The sequence below is a fragment of the Phaethon aethereus genome (assembly GCF_964289735.1).
Source record: "Phaethon aethereus genome assembly, chromosome: 2".
NCBI classification, from domain to species: Eukaryota; Metazoa; Chordata; class Aves; order Phaethontiformes; family Phaethontidae; genus Phaethon; species Phaethon aethereus.
Window position 1 is genome coordinate 168,634,962 of NC_138582.1, and position 17,161 is coordinate 168,652,122.

Genomic DNA, 17,161 nt, shown 5'->3' on the forward strand with positions numbered 1-17,161 from the left:
CAGGCAAACACATTTAAAACACAAATACATTTTAAAACTCTGTTTTAAACCTGTTTTCTTGACCATATGTAGATCCAATCTGACTATGACTGAACAAGGAGTGAAGATTTACAGCTAGCTTTGGAATTGCTCTACCTTTGACATTTTATAGTGTTAGCTGACATTTGATCTTGATTTCTGCAGGAAATAAAAGAGAGAACTTGTAATGCTTGTAAGTCCCTTCCAACCCAAACCATTCTATGATTCTATGATATTTCCCTCTGAGTATTTCTAAGAAAAACCAATTTTACCAATAATTATTGGACACCTGGCTACTAGATGGGAGACGTGAACCATTTTGAACTTTGAACACCAAGAATCTCAAAAAAACCCCTTAGAAACCGTGATTTAAGCCCTTGGTTTGGAGACTGAAAGGGGGTGGATAGACGTACAGTTGCGAGGGGATAAAGCGTTATTATGTGAAGTTACAGGAGCTCCAGGTGACAGATAGCAAAGAAATGATGATAATAGATCAAATATCGCCTGTATTAGGCTGGATGCGATGCGGGTGCTCAAAACCGCTGGCTGTTTCTAGTTATTCCCCAAAGAAACTCAACTGAGTAATGAAAGCTGATGGGAACACTTTTAAAGGCTGATTCTGTTTTGACAGATTGTCACTGGTTCAAAGACATTCCTCATATTCAAAAGAAAAATACAACTAGAAGGTACTCGGGTGGTACCCACCAACTCTGGACTTCCAAATGAGAAAGAAAGATTACCTCTGCTTCAGTGACGACACTCTTCTTGAATAAACGGTCAAGGAGCTCTTCGCTGGAGCATCTGACAACAGCATTAAGGGAAAACAGAACTACAGTTAAATCACAGAATCATAGAATCGTTTGGGTTGGAAGGGACCTTACAGATCATCTAGTTCCAACCTCCCTGCCACAGGCAGGGACACCTTCCACTAGACCAGGTTGCTCAAAGCTCCATCCATCCTGGCCTTGAACACTTCCAGGGATGGGGCATCCACAACTTCTCTGGGCAGCCTGGGCAACCTAATGCTCATTTTTACTCTGTAACCACTTCTGTCCAGCTAACAGCAGAATTCATGAGGTGATCTCAGGCAACATGATGTGCAAATAATTAACTGCAGCAGTGTCCTTCTTGCAGAATTGAGCTGCTCTAAACCTGGGCTCCCTGCAAGCAGGTGCATGGTATCGCTTGTGCTAAAATCTACCTGTTGGCTATGAGCTTTTCTGCTCTGCACTGCATTTTCCTGGTGCTCATCCAGGCTGGATCTCATGGAAACAGAGTCCTTTACTTCCAGACATTCAGAAAAGAATTTTGGTGCTTAACAACTCATTCACACTTGTATATACAAGTATCATGTTTTTTCCTAAAACAGCAGAAACATAGTACTTCAGTGAAGATCTCACAGAACTATGCTATCCTGCCGTGCAGAGAGAGATTATTCGTGTCCTTTTATCTCAGGCAAAACCTAAAAATGGTTAATTGCTTAGTTATTTAATAAATGAGCTCTACCTAGTACTCCAAGCAGCACAGTAAAAGGATACAGCTCCAGAATCAAAATGAGTGTTTTCCGCGTTTCAAACTGATCCAGAAGCCTGGTAATTCTGTCGTGGGACAGAGAGGCAAGAATCTCTCTCTCTTGATGCGCTCGAGCCTTCGTTTTGCTTCGTAGAGGTATGAATTTGGCAGCACAAGACACTCTGTTCCCTTTGTGTACAACCCGTTTCACAAAGCTGAAGCAGCCCCTGTGTAAAAATCAAAGGACAAACCCTGCTCAGACTCGGTTCAAAGCCCTCTGCACAGCAGGTGTAGACCTTTCCATGTCCCAGCCTTTGACAGCTCCTACTGCTCAGGGCTTAAATTCTCCAACATAAGTTCATTTTCCGTTATGTGAGGTGCTATTGCCCTCTCCTGGCTGTCTCCAAAACTAAGCAACGAGTTCACATCAAGGGAAAAGCTGATAAAAGGTGATACAGCCTTGTGCTGACAAAAGCTGATGCTCTCGGATCCCTTGGATGGACACGGTGCTTGTGTGTATGTCGCCATGGGCTTGTGATGCTAACATTACCAAGAAGCCATACCTGGGCACCTAACCTGCCAGCATATTTTGGTGGTATTTTTTCTGGTTGGGTCTACCTGGACCTATGGGCTGTATGGACTATCCCATCCTCTGTCAGAAACCTCAGGAAAGTGTTTCCAGCACACCTGCAATGAGGTCATCTCCCACTTCTGCCAGTACTTTCACCTTTTCAGAATTTTCCACAGCTAGGACTTTTCCACCTCTGCTTCTGGTTACACATGCTCAGCAGCTCAAGATGGGCAATTGGATATTCTCCGGCAGTGATGCTATGAAGTTGGAAAATTCATTTACCTTCCAATCTCCTGCTTAACCTCATAAAGGGAATGGAGCTTTCTCCTGGTGGCCACTTTCTTTGCTGCTTGGTCTTTCTTAGCTTTGGAAATGGAAAGGAAAAAATATGAGTGTTACTATTCAGAGCACAATGCCTTGCTAATAGCGTGCAAAGTTATTACAGGACAATTTAAGGCAGGGAAAATTACAGGGGTCCTCTAAACTTCTGCACAGAATTAAGTGGAGCTCTTCGATGACAGAACCTGTCAATATGAATTTTATATATATATGTAGGTCATTAGATCATTTGCTCTTATACTGGATCCTGCCATACTGGTAATGTACGAATGCTACACAGGAATACAGAGCAGATGCCATATGAGTAGCAGAAGACGACTGCAACAGAGTATGTATTGCACTGGCCATAGAAGGAATTCCTGCAGCTGAAAGAATGACATTACCCTCATGGACGATAAGCTCTGCTTTGCACAAAACCTCTCCTCCTGCATTTTTGGCAACACAGGTATAAACACCACCATCCTCCAAGACAGCATTGTCCACGACTAGGAAATATGTTGTTCCTTCCTTCCCTTGATGGAGCCTGTTGCTGTCTGTCAGCAATGAAGTACCCTGAAAGAATGAAAAGACATTTTGGCACTGAAAAAAACAAAGATGGAAACAGATGTTTCTTCTTTTCAAGAAATGAGACACAGGAGCAGAGCTACAACACAGACAATTTAGGCTAGCGAATCTCGCTGACAAAATGCTGGCTGAAGAAGTCCCCCATGTCTAACTCTTCCTCTGCTTCCACATTACCCAGTAACATTTTTGTTTCTTAACCCATTCGTAGGAATACAGGCTTGGGAGGGATCACCAGGGCTATATATGAAACATCCATCTCTGAGCTGGTCCTTATTATGCTGGAGCAAAACTTTGAGTTACAGTAGATCACTCCATGCCAGCACCAGCGCAGTGCTTGGCGGCAGTCAAAAAGTACCAGATGTTAGAAATTATTAGGGAAGAAAAGAATAAATGACAGAAAGCATCATCTTATAAATCCTGTGTTTGCCCAGGGTGTAGTACTGTTGCAGCAATGTTCTTTCTGTAACAGCTTCCAGATGAGGATTGACCGAGCAAGTTGGGGCTCTTCAGCCTGGAAGGGAGGCTCTAGCAATATGACATGATAGGGCTGTAGAGAAGTATGAATCACCTAGTGAGTGGGCAGGGATTAACTTTTCCTGGTACAAGAAGTTAAGAGCCGACACATGAAGCATGTGGTAAATATGTACAGAACAGCTGAAGAGAGGTGGCGCTTCAGACAGCTTACTGTCCTTGGGTTGAACTCCTTGGAAAAGGGCACTGTACATGTGAGACCTTGGCATGGGTGCCGGAGGAGACTAGATAAGCACGTGGAGAGCTTTACTGTGGGTTAGTAAATAGATAAACGTTCAGCTAGTTGGCGATAACTCTGAGCCGAAAATGTCAGGGATTATTAATTATCAGGATTATTAACAGGATGTATCATATATTCTTGCCTTGTTCTTATTCTTCTTCAAGGTGTTCAGGTGTGTGCATGTGCATGTGTGCATCTGCTGGTATCAGCAATAGCGTGGCCAGCAGGAGTAGGGAAGTGATCGTGCCCCTGTACTCGGCACTGGTGAGGCCGCACCTCGAATCCTGTGTTCAGTTTTGGGCCCCTCACTACAAGAAGGACGTTGAGGTGCTGGAGCGTGTCCAGAGAAGGGCAACGGAGCTGGGGAGGGGTCTGGAGCACAAGTCTGATGAGGGGCGGCTGAGGGAACTGGGGGTGTTCAGTCTGGAGAAGAGGAGGCTGAAGGGAGCCCTCATCGCTCTCTGCAACTGCCTGAAAGGGGGTTGTGGTGAGGTGGGTGTTGGTCTCTTCTCCCAAGTAACTAGTGATAGGACAAGAGGAAATGACCTCAAGTTGCGCCAGGGGAGGTTTAGACTGGATATTAGGAAAAATTTCTTCACCGAGAGGGTGGTCAATCATTGGAACAGGCTGCCCAGGGAGGTGGTGGAGTCACCATCTCTGGAAGTGTTCAAAAAACGTGTGGATGTGGCGCTTCAGGACATGGTTTAGGGGACACGGTGGTGCTGGATTAATGGTTGGACTTGATGATCTTGAAGGTCCTTTCCAACCTTGGTGATTCTGTGATTCTGTGATGTATGCCTGTGCGTGGGAGGGGGTTCTTTGCATTTTTGCTTGTTTTTTGAAGTTATTTTAGTTTTCCAAGTAGCTCATCCTTGTACTTCCCGTACAGAAAGATAAAGGAGTAAAACCCGTGTGTACAAAACTCTTAGCTGGACAGAAGAACTACAGACAATCATTATAGATCAACACTGGCTTATTTCAGGGGAACAACAATATTCTGAGGAATAAATATTTTTTCCTTCCTTTCTATGGGATATTCATTGTCCTTTGTCACTCATTTTACCAATTAGCTGTGGAAAAGATACAGTCTGGAAGTCACACTGACAATTGGAGTAAACCACTCTTAATCCTATCCCTGACCCCAAACCTACAGCACACATCTTGGTGGCTCTCAGGTAGGAACCAATCTCCCTTCCTGCCCATCTTGGTGCCCAAAACCATCTTGGTAGCCCTCTCTGCAACAGGAGCCACAGTGGAGACAACACAGAGTAAGATGCGTGGTTGATGGTTCCAGCGAGAACAGCAGCTGGTTCAATAAAGTCTATAGATATGACCCAGAATCAGTGTAAGAGGTGTGGGGTGAAAGAGCAAAGGAAATTCTCCACAGAAGTACTGCACCACAGTCCTTTCTGTGGTTCTTGCTCTCAGCCAGAGAAAAGTCTGCACTTACCTTAAACCACAAAACGTTAGGCTGAGGGGTTCCTTCAATGACTGCCTGAAATGTGGCACGGTCCCCAGAATTCACCTGCACATCCTCTATTGTCACTTGCATATAGGGAGGACCTGGTGAGACACAAGGGTTTGCTACATGCACAATACCGTAACGTTATTCATAGTGAGCTGATGTAGGTTGAATTACTCAAATGGGAATTGTAAGACTGGCCATTTAGGATACAACATCAGCTTGATGTCAAATCAAGAGATATCACAGCACTATATTTGGGTTTCTTTGTAGTAGCATTACTTTTAGGCTTCTTATCTTCATGCTTATCTGTTACTTTTTGTTTAATAGTTACTACTCAAGAAATTGAAGTCTTTTTAAAAAACAGTCATCAGGAGTTATTACCAAAAGAGAAGACAATGACAATCATGGGATGTGGGAAAGGGAAACAAGGTTCTTTCTTACTTGTTGGGGTCTTCTCCTCAGTCTTATACACACAAGTTCTTTCCGTGGTCTCAATATAAACTTCACTCTGTACATCCCAGACCACATCTCCTTCTCTTCTGTACCAGTCTCCTGCCCCTGTGGCTGGTGATGTTCTTTCATGAAGCCAAATAGAAAAGATCATTACATAGTCACATATAACTACAGAGATGCAGGATTACACCCTGCCATTGTTCTGTGTGTTTAACCACCAGGCAAATAATTTATTTAAAATTAATACCAGAAGAATTTTGTTTTGGGAGAATTAATTTCTCTCTGACTTTTTCTATCCTTTTTGCACAATATATGTATGAACAGGATTCTAAAATTAGTTACAGACCTACAAGAATCAGTTCAAGTCAGAACTTTCTTCCTCCACCACAGAGGACTTGCTTTCCTTGCAACAAAGTCTGCCACATTCAGAAATCTGTATATTGAGATGGGGATTTACCTGGTAATAGGAACAGTACGTTCCTGAGTGCTTTCATCTCCAACAGCTGTCTCTTCATGGGAAGGACCAGGGCTGGGCTTTGGCACACTTGGTTCTTCAGCTGAAATCTGCCTTTGTGCTTTGTCTGGCAGCAGAAATAGGGCAAGTTAGACACGTCACCTATGACGGCACACCTGAAACCCAGAGCAAATCTTTGGAGCCATCCCTAGTCTGCCTTGTGTCAGAACTGAGTCTGTCTGACCTCAGCTGAGTGCAATCACCGAAGCTAAGAGGAGAATTTGTCCCTCTTGAGGAGACCCCATGAAGCTAAGGGCTTGAATAACATCAGAGAGACTGAACGGTGACACATTGCTGACTGGGCAAAACTAACTGTTCTGTAAGGAAACACACACACAAAAATAGGAAAGGCAGACAATAGGGACAAGAAGAAATAGGATGACTGGAAGGATAGCGTGAATTCAATACATCCTTTATAGGAGATAATTTAACTGTGTCTGAGTTCCAGCTCATGGCTATGATGATATCATAGAAATATAAAATCATTTATATTGGAAAAGACCCTTAAGATCATCGAGTCCAACCATTAACCTAACACTATGAAGTCCACCACTAAGCCATGTCCCTAAGCACCATGTCTACGCAACTTTTAAATATCTCCAGGGATGCCCAGTGTTAGCTTCATACACATAAATGCTTCAAATAAACTTTGTTATGAGGACAGTTCTTGACTCACTGGTGCAATCACAGACAGCATCACTGAAATGAGTAAGCTTACATCAATGAAAAACTGGTGGTCAAGGCAGGCCCTGGCTGGGGGTACAACTAATATGGAGATAATATGGAGGTGTGCTAATATGCAGGACCTGGTGATGTTATAACGTCAGCATTAGTGCACGTCCACTGAGTTCTTTGAAAATGTCCTTGCACAACTCTAAGTTACACCAGAACAAGTTTTGGCATCTGGGTCTTGTAGGAACAAGGAAACAAAAAGATGGTGAACTCAATGGCAGTTCAGGTATTGTTCTTTTATTATTAATTATTTTATCAGATATATCTTCAAAAACTGCTTTAATCGTCCATTCCAAAAGTACCTGATTGTCTTTTGATATCGACCACTGGAGTTGCCCCAGAGGATAAAGTAGATCATCTCCTTTTTCATCTGAGGAGAAAAGTTTAAATCAAGAAGAGTCTTCTCCCCAGCAGGAAGGGCCTTTTTGGGGAGCACTCTAGGGATGTTTGGTGCTGGCTGGTTTTGGAAAAAAGCAGCAGTTTCTAGAAATGACATAAAACAGCTCTATTGGGATGGAAAACATGGTTATTCAAGGCATTACTGGCAGGGTCAGAGGTCCCAGGTTGGTGGGACTGTGCTTTCCTATTGCCAGCACTACTGAAATATTTGCCTTCTTTTTAGTCAAAGCATGTGATCATAAGGACAGTTGTCAAGTGTCCATTTTATTAAAATAATTCCCCATATTAACAACACATTTAGTTTCCTCAGATAAAAGGACTGCAAAGCCATCTCATTCACTGTTCTATTATCTCTGTAGTTATGACTAAGAAAATAATCTGCTATCTGACATTTTACTTATGATTTTTGAGTCATCCTGCTTCACCAGAGGATTATTTTCACAGATGTTTTCCTACTACAAAGGAAAAAAGGTATTAAAGCCCTGTCAGATTTTTATGCAGTTATTTTAGGTCTGATTCCATGAAACGTTTCTATCCTTGTTAAGTCTTAGACATTAATATCTTTTTTTTTCTAAACAGCATCTGGAGTTTGAGAGCTGAAGGCTAGTTGACATTGTCCTTTTAAGTTAACACTGGTGGAAGACAGTTACTCTGACGACATAGAGACGGCTTAGACAAGGTGCTAAGGCAGAAGCAGAAGGACGAGTAGAAGGATTGCCACTTACTCATGTTTTTTTTAAAAAAACAACACAAAGACGAAAGACTTGTTCTCCTGGCAAGACACAGTCACACACATCATTGGTTACACAAGGAAACTGCTAAGGAGTCTATCAAGACCCCAGAGCAGGTGAAATGCAGGTGCACTTGATGCACTCAACATCCTAGAAAGTCTCTGACACTTGATGCAGGGGTGTTAAACACATTTCCAGCTTGTTTATGGCAAACAATAAAAGAAAAGCAACCTCCCTTCCCACCCCACTAAATCAAAAAACAAATTACTTCTATAAATGTAAAGGAGGGATTCCACCCCCTTTTCTCACCCCAAAAAACTTGAAGCAAGTCCCGGGTCAAAAGCCCAAAGGTGGAAAACGTCCCCTGTCCCTCCATTTTGGGCAGGTGATGAACCAAACTCTACTTCAGACACAGTTTTCAAATGCCTCCTGTTTCCAGAAAGATCTGCCCCAAACTTGTGTCCAACCCAACACCGACCACAGCCCTATGTTTCTTTGAGTCTGAATGTCCTCTCTTAATTTTCAACTACTCAAAAAACAATGAAAGAGAAAAATGAGGGAAAAAACATGATTATTGGCGTGTTCAATATCTTCGTCTCTCTTGACTCTCGTGGGACATTTTCCAGTTTCATGCCAAACCTACCATGCCCTCCAGCAGTCCGGGTTTGGGTACTGGCTTCATGAACTAGCACAGAGGGCCCAGCTGCTGTTTCTGAGCGGTCTGAAGGAATGGACCCAGGAAGGCTAAGGTCACCAGCTCCTTCTCGCATGCCCGGGGGAAGAGTCACCAGCAGTGACGCCGAGTCCACAAGTTTCTTTAGAGCTGTCTTGATCTCCTTATCAGCACGCTGAAGTGAAGCCTGGACAGAAGTCTCCATCTCTGACTGGGGGGAACTCATTCCTATAGACAAGAAGAACAGCTTTTCTCTCTTCAGGGTAAAAAGAAAATAGCAGCATCATTCAACACATGGAAATATTTACAGTCATATCATTTTCCCCTCCTAGAGCAGAGAGGTGATGCAGAAATGCTTATGCCAGCAAGGGGGAACGTAGCTAGGATTTAAAATGAGAAGGTTGGCACAACACTCTTTGGAAAGTTGTATCTCACCAGGTTGAGGACACTGTGCCACACTGCACACACACACGGCCTTTCTCCAGACAGCAGAACAAAGGATCCATCTCCCAACTCAACCTTGCATTGGCTCGTCTATCAAAAATACCTTTATTAAGATCAATGACATGAAGCCAGTGGTGATCCATTGCTCTGATAGAGGCCTTGTGTGCAAGGAGGATGTTACTCTCACAGGGAAGGAGAAGGAGTGAGCAGCTACCAGCCTCATTGGTGACTCTGGAGAAGGGCAAGGAAAAGAAAGGAGGGCTGTTCTGCTTCATGAGTCTGTAAGTCTGAGAGGATGGCAGAAAAGCTACTCCCTGCTCTAAAGTAATGTATTTGTCCTAATTTACAATATGCAAATATTTTTGCTGGGCTTTGCACTAGAAGGTACCTGAGACTTTTAAATTTGTGCTGGACTATGCCTTTGCAAGATACTCTAGACGCAAAGTCACCTGGTCTGTATAGTAATGCCCAGCAGTTGTGTAGAGCGAAGCATTGTACAGAGGAAGACAGAACTCCTGCTTCCAGAAACTCACGGTCTTGAAGGCAGAGAGAAGACAAAACCTTTCCACACAGAAAAAATTGATTTTCAAGCATACGTCTTTGCAGAATGGCCACCCATGAGACAAGTACCATGGTCACATCACTAGTCAGCACTGGTAGAAGAAGCTAGGCTAGGATGGGATGACATAAGGACCTCAGGAGCTCATCTCATCCAATCTCCTGCACCATACACCTTCCAAAAATCTTGAAGAGGCATAACAAAGGGACAGATAATATTTAGGGAAACTCTAAAGTAATCATAAAGACAGACAAAATGCATGTCAGATTAAGACAATTCATCATGTTCATGATGTGGTTGCTTGCCAAGCAAGAGTGCAAACTCGAACCATCATGTGGTTCAAGAGAAAAACGAGCACTTGCACAGAAACGGCCCTGACTTGTTTAATGTCATTGACACAGGAGCATGTCCTGGAGCTCTTTTGATGCTGCTCCTTTCCCAGCCTTAAGAAAGTAAATTGCTGTGATAGACCTTAGCGGGTAAAGTTGAAGGCTACGTTTGGGTCAGCCCCCTCTGAAGATATCTCACTTGATTTTTGTTTTCAGTGTCCTCCCCGTGAGCATAATGGTTATGAAATATTTCAGTTCTGGGTTTGTTGATAGAAAAAGAAAGTTTGGCTCACACAATGTCCCAGACTGCCCATTGGTGTTCATCAGCACTGGGCCAGGTGGAAGATCTTTAAATATTTTCCTAGATAAATATTTTGATTCTCTGGTATTCCTGTTGTGATTGCTGCCAACTGGTACTGTCCTACATGCTGGGCAGCTGCCAACAAGTGAACTGTTCGGAAAGGCATGAAACCCTCTCAGTATCTCTCAATGAGAAAACATATTCACAACATGTGTACAGGTTATATATAACCACCAGTCTCCCCCATGCTCCTAATGCCACCATTTTCCTCCCTTTCAGGGATGTTACACACTATGATTCAAGCTGCTGACCTGAGAAACATTAAAATTAGCTGAGGTGCATCAAACTAATGCCGCAGTGATGACACGCCTGCGATGGACAGCCTGTTTCCCAGTTCTAAGATCTCACCCATGAACCTTTCTGCCCCACATCTCCTTCAGCCAATAACCAGGAACACAAGACTGACACATATTTTGAAGTCTCAATTCAGTCTCAGAGAAGGACCCAAGAAGATGAGCATCATTCAAAATTATTGACTCATAGATCTGAGTTGGAAGTATCCCTACAATCAGGTACTTGCACTTCAACATTTCTGAAACTGTCCATAAAAAAGGGAACCAGAGCCCAACTGCATTAATGTTCTTCGGTTGCAACCCAGCTCCTGTTGAAGTTAATGGGAGAAGTGGATGAGCTGATGGACTTGTCAAGAGCCATGAACAGAGAAGAACACAGAAACCCAGTGAGTTCAGTGACAGCTGATGCAAGACATTTATTGATATAAACTCAGCATCTAACAGCATATCTTGCATGTGATTTTTTTTGGTGTGTTTTCTTTCTTTTTGTACCTCAAGCAAACTGAAGTTTCCACTTTATTAATACCCATTTACCTGCAGGAATTTTAGTATAACATTCTTTGTATTAAAATTTTTAATACATCTGTATGCTCTCATCTAGAAGAAATAAACCCCCACACATCTCATTAGTTATCTACATAGTTTAATCACTTACAAGCATAATTTTTAACCACTAGGAAAATATTTTGAAAGTACATGTAATGAACTTTTCATAAACCTTTCATTTTTTGAACTGAGTCCTGCATAGGATTTAAAAAAATTCCTTTCAATTGATTATCTTTTGCTTAAAGATAATCAAAAATCTTTTCAAAAGAAAATGTAAACAGATGTTAGTTGCTTTGAGCTAATGGATCAAAGTACAGTTATGTCTGCTACGACCATCTGAACTGCAACCTTTTAGTTTCTGTAGAAAAACCTGAGCATCAACCACAACAGGAGGAAAGGAAACCTCCACATTCCTTTACACATCTTTATTATCTTTTGGATGAATATTGTATTTTTGAAGACTATCATAGAGCAAATTCTTTTCTCAGCAGTATCTTTGTAAATCTGAATCAAATCCACTTCCTTTTGTGGAATTATTCGAGACTGATACTGGAATAACTGAGATCAGAATCAGGCCCAATATGAAAGAAATATCTTTAGTTTCAAAAGTATTTCCCTGTTGTATGTCTGTTACTTTCCAACGTACAGTGCAATATATGAAAAAAGCACTACTATATATCCATCGTATTGCTTAATTACAAAACAAACAGTATAAACCAAGGAGATGTTATAAAAAATGGGAGAGTAACATAAAAGAGGCTTGATTTCTTTCACCACATGTAATCACTGGAAAAGCATCCTATATCATGAGGGTAGTGCACATGATATTATTACACATAACATCCTGATTGAATATTGAAAGTAAAAGGCTGTGAAATCAGTATGTTCATTTTAGTCAGCACATGATCAAGGTGCAGCCACAGAAGGAAACAAATAATGTATTCTTTTCTACAAGCACCTTATGTGAATTCAGTCCCTGTCAGCAGGAATATTGCCCAGAGGACTCCAGAACAAGCTTCACAATACTACCTAGCTGGGCAACACTGAGACAACATCACACGGACATTTCCAAGGCAGAATCTCACTCAGTCCTCTCTCTTCATGCTAGTTCAAAATTCAGCTGTGTCTGAGCATGTCTGGTTTTTCCCTACACCATCTAAGTGAAAATATTTTCTATTGCAGGACTTCTACACAACTCAGCTGGGACTTTTCACCCCGTATCCGTATCTCTGTCAGATAGAGAGAGGGCCAGTGCTTGGTCCTACTGAGATCAATGATAAACTCCAGCTGACTTCAACTGGGACCAACATTTGGGCCTATCAGCTCATTTCTTTCTAGGGCTGAGCAACTTGTCGAAGGTCTGTGCAACATCTGTTTTTGGTGAAGCCAACAGGAATGGGCCATGCTCAGTGCGTCCGAGCCTTCCCCTCAGCCAGTGCTCCCGCTGCAGAGCTCCAGAGAATCTCAACAGAAGGCGGTGGCCGCTACGAGACAGCCCAGCATACGTGGTTACGGCAAAGCGACGCGGTTGCAACTGGCAGTGCTTCCAAGCAGCCCAATACATTCTGAACAGATGTATTTTTCAACCAGGCGTTTATGGTAAAGATCTCTTGTCTGTCTTTATTTTTTTTAAACCTGTGTTTGCGCTCCTGCTACTTTGCGGTAGCTCAGTGGTGAATTCCGTTTAGCACATATAGGAGACATTATCCATCAATCTCTTAACAGTAATGCTTCACCACTAGCGTGTACAGGAGACCAAATATTCTTCCAGCAATATTTATTGACAAAGACCACATTTGTGGTTCTTCGTATGTGTTAGCATTTGGTTATAGCTGCAGAAGTAATTTTGTGCAGCTTTTTAATCTTTTGGTGCATGCTGAGTAAATATATTTTAAAAGACATGGTTTATAAATCCACTGCACTAGAATGCAGAATAATAAAATCTACATCTTTAGACAACTAGGAAGTGGACTTGAAAATAGCGATCATTTAAAAAAGATGGTCTTTTTGTTACTTAAAGCAGTAACGACAAAATTCTGGCTTCCTCAAGTCAGTGGGATTTTCACCACTGACTTTAGTCAAATTAGGATTTCAATGAAAAGGTCTGAGCAGCCCTTTGCATCCCTAGTAAATGCAATATTTTCTATATGTTTCATTCTGTGGCAGAAGTTTAAAGTAATGTAACAAGACTATGCATGTTGAAAGGTTTGTGAAGAAATTTTGATAGAGCTAATTGGTGTCAAAAGTGAGCAGAGTCAAAGCAGTGTGAAGCTTCGTGACCTTCGGGCACACACAATGACAGGAGATTGCTGTAGTTGGAAACAGTCCTCCTATCCCGGGCTGCTGAAGGATGCTGAAAAGCTTAGGTACTTTCACCTTCTTGCCACACCATAATGTACAAATTGGCACTTGAAATAATTTTTAAGTTCATGGACAAAAATGCACTTATTCATTTATATTTCTGTCACAGGCAGGAGAATCAGGCTTTTCCTAAACCTACCGTCACTGCTCCGCTATGGAATGATATATGTTCACCTCAATCAAAGCTTTTAAAATTACAAACTGTTCTGACAGACATGTTCCCTTTAAGACTGGAAAAGCTTGACAGATCATATTTAAATATATTTTCTTCGAAGGTATTCCTTCGTACATGTTACCTTGTAATCTTTGCCACCATTTCCCCTCACCCACTACAATTTGATTAGTTTTTTCTAAAACGCTGCTTTCTTTTGTGTTGAAAATTATGCTTGCGTGTGCTCAGCTTTGGGAGAGGTCTTCTGTGCTGATGTGCAAGGTAACGGGCTCGCCAACAGTTCCATAGCTGAGGGTTCTTGTGGAAACTTCAGTTTTAAAGCTTGACTGTCCATTGTCTGCTGAGAGCTGGACTTCGGTGCAGAAAGATGGTTTCACTGTGAAGGAGGGACCAGGAGAAGCTGCTGCTGTTGCTGCATGCACTCCAGGTGTCACTGCCATGCAGGTGTCACTCACATGGAAAGAGATGTTTGAGGGGCCTATAGACTGCATACCGGTTATTCTAGATGTTGACATGAACATGCCCCCAGGAACGTGCTCCTCAAACTGGCTGAAAAATGTTTGCCTGGGCTTGGACACCACAGGTCTCACCAGATTCAGCAGCACTGGTTTCCCAATCGTTGGCTCGTTAATCTCTGTCTGGAGCACGGAGATCTCACAGGGTTTCTCTGCTGTATGGTTCTGATCATGACACCCATAGGTCTCACCTTCTTCAGGAACATAATCTTCAAGGTCCTCCAAAGTTAATACTTTGCCATTGTGGGTTAAGATTTTGCGGTCCCGGGTGCTAAGGTCATCTGCCTGTAGTTCCTCTGGTTCATCAACTATAATAATATTGTCTTCTTCTGGAAGGACATCTTGTGTTACTTCAGGTCTCTCCCCTTCAAGAGGCCAAGATACGTCTAATTCATCTACCTCTTCTGTAACCTCTGGACTCGCTGGTGAGAACAGAAGTTCATGCTGGTCTGCAGCAGCTGTCTCAAAACTGAAGACCAAAGGTTCACCCCCGCAGGCAACCAGCGGGGAAGCGAGCTCTGACTCATAGTGAGCACTTGTTTCCTGTGGGAAGACCTTTCCTTCAGCTCCATAATCCATAAATGAATTATTTCCTAGTTCAGACCCACAAGGGGAGCTTCTGTCTTCGTTGCTGACTTGAGGTTCTTCCTGCTCAGTTGCATACACGAGGGGCTGGATATCAGCTTCAGAGAGACTGTCATTAGGCAAAGATTTTGACTGTTCTACTAATTTATTGTTGGAGTTGTTTGTGTTTGGATCATCTTCTGGGGAACGCCTAGGCCTTGAGCTGGGAAAAGTGAATGTTAACACCCCTGAGTCATCTTTTTCTTGTTTTGCTGGAGAAGAGCCTCTTTTCCTTGCAGGTTTTGGTGATTTTTTTACTTTGAATTCAATTACTTCTTCTACTTCGACCCATTTGGGCTTTTTCTCTTCCACCTTGGTCTCTATGACGACATCTCTAGCTACTGCTCCGTGTCTGTCCTCTGGCTCTGTGACAAAAAGCATGGGAACAGCAGACTTCGGTGTTGCCTCCTGCTCATGTCTGTGGACAGGCTGCCTGATCTTTGAAACATAAACTGGCTCTGGAGTTGGCTCTGCTCTTGGGGAGCGGGAAGGTGAATGACCTGAAGAAGAACGTGCAGGAGAAACCCTTCCCCTTTGCCTTGGGCTCTTCACCACAGTGGTTATCGTTTCCTCTCTGATGACAGAAAGGGTTGGAATGGAGTTGGCAGGAAGACGAGACTTTTCAGGGAGCCACATTCCATCAGCACATGCCATTGTTGGTCAAGGTGTTACAATGGGGTTAGTTTGTGAGCACTCCAGCTTTTGGTGAAGCATGTCATTTTGGAAGGGATACACACACAACACACACACACACACATGCTCATCTCCACTTACTTTCTGATCCAGGGAAAACCTCAGTGCCCTTTCCCCCAGGTGGACTCTAGCTCCATTAAGTCTTCGTGCACTCCTCCTTGAGTGCATGAACACACAACGCCTATGTCCAGCTGAGAAATATTCTGGATACTGCTATATTTCGTGTGCTTGTGTTGACCACCTACTATGCTACTTTGGACCCATATAGCAGTTTTACCCCAAAATTTTAAACGCTCAAGGAGTTTAACCTTTTCCTGAGTATCCTTGGCTCAAATTCTGGCTTCATCAAACTCAATGGCAAAATGCCCTTTGTTACAGTAGGGTCAGGAGCTACTTCTTCTTAAATAAATGTAACATATCTATTTTATTTATTAAAGACTCTTTGGAGACCAGAGATCTGCATTTACACAGGCAGAACAGTTACACTGAAAGGGCATTAAGCATTTGAAGACCAGGAAAAGAAAGTTAGAACATTTCCTGCAAAAGTCATCTATACCAAAATGTACTTATTTTCACTCTTCATAATACCATCGTTACAGACACAACCTGATCCTACCACCACCAGTTGACACAGGAGTACCAAACCGATCTGGGGTGCATGATTATAATTTCTCAGCATATTTTTGTTGGCCTTTCTTTAGACTTTTTGATATATCTAAAGCAGTTGGGACTTCTCAGCATCCCTGTATAAATACACAATTTCTGTCAAAACAATCTTCTGTTCCCATGTCAAGACAAACTTTGACTTTAAATGAGCTACAGATGAAATTGGATCAAATAGCTTTAAAATCTGGGGACAGGAACACCCAAACCCAGACTTCAGTGGTTTTAATTTATGTATTTAGCATGCAGTTTTTCCTGCAGATGTTTCCGTGGCATTTCTTACATGGCAAAGCTTGAAGGTAAAGACAGTGTTTGCTTTGCAAGCACAAGGAAGCTAATGCTCTACAGTGGAGGTAGCTGGTTCAGTGGAACTAACCAGGCAAAGCTGATTTTGTTTCTGTGTTGAGATTCCATTCCTACCTCCAAGCAATGGGATAAAAAAAGAATTAACTGAAGGGTTAAAAAAAGAATTGGGATTATCAGCTTTTTCATGTCTCTCTCTCCCCTCACCAGCCGCTAGTCACAGCCACATCGGGCTGAAAGTCACCAGCTCTGCTCTCCAGCCGTCTCTGCTCTGGCTCTTGCACTGAGATACAGAGAAGGGTGGAAGGAGTCCTTGTGAAAGGAGAGCCCGTATCTCCTATTGCATTTATCTAACCATCACGGAAGGCTAATCCTCTTAGATATATTGTAGCCTTTCTCATCTGTTGGTTTCATTTTTGGAGACTCGTATTGCCTTCTCCTATGGAGATTGCTTTCCACCATCAATCTTTCCCTTTGAGGATGCGGTGAAGTCCAGGACTGGATCAGCCACAGCGAGATTTCTATTCTTCCAGAGCACCTTCTGCTGCTCATATCCACTGCTTTACTCTTTCCCCC

The 17,161-nt window shown here is 42.7% G+C and overlaps 1 protein-coding gene across 1 annotated transcript in view; it reads right to left on the minus strand.

The window, feature by feature from the left end:
* OBSCN (obscurin, cytoskeletal calmodulin and titin-interacting RhoGEF) overlaps positions 1-17,161 on the minus strand; it is a gene marked incomplete at its 3' end in the record, with an annotated part of 187,985 nt that overhangs the window by 17,556 nt on the left and 153,268 nt on the right. The window contains exons 94-101 of the mRNA XM_081996868.1: positions 8,693-8,950; positions 6,131-6,254; positions 5,662-5,795; positions 5,206-5,318; positions 2,824-2,992; positions 2,384-2,465; positions 1,557-1,757; positions 759-819 (exon numbers count right to left, since the gene is read on the minus strand). Of these exons, the coding sequence (XP_081852994.1) occupies positions 759-819; positions 1,557-1,757; positions 2,384-2,465; positions 2,824-2,992; positions 5,206-5,318; positions 5,662-5,795; positions 6,131-6,254; positions 8,693-8,950 (1,142 nt within the window). The remainder of the gene's footprint in view (positions 1-758; positions 820-1,556; positions 1,758-2,383; positions 2,466-2,823; positions 2,993-5,205; positions 5,319-5,661; positions 5,796-6,130; positions 6,255-8,692; positions 8,951-17,161) is intronic.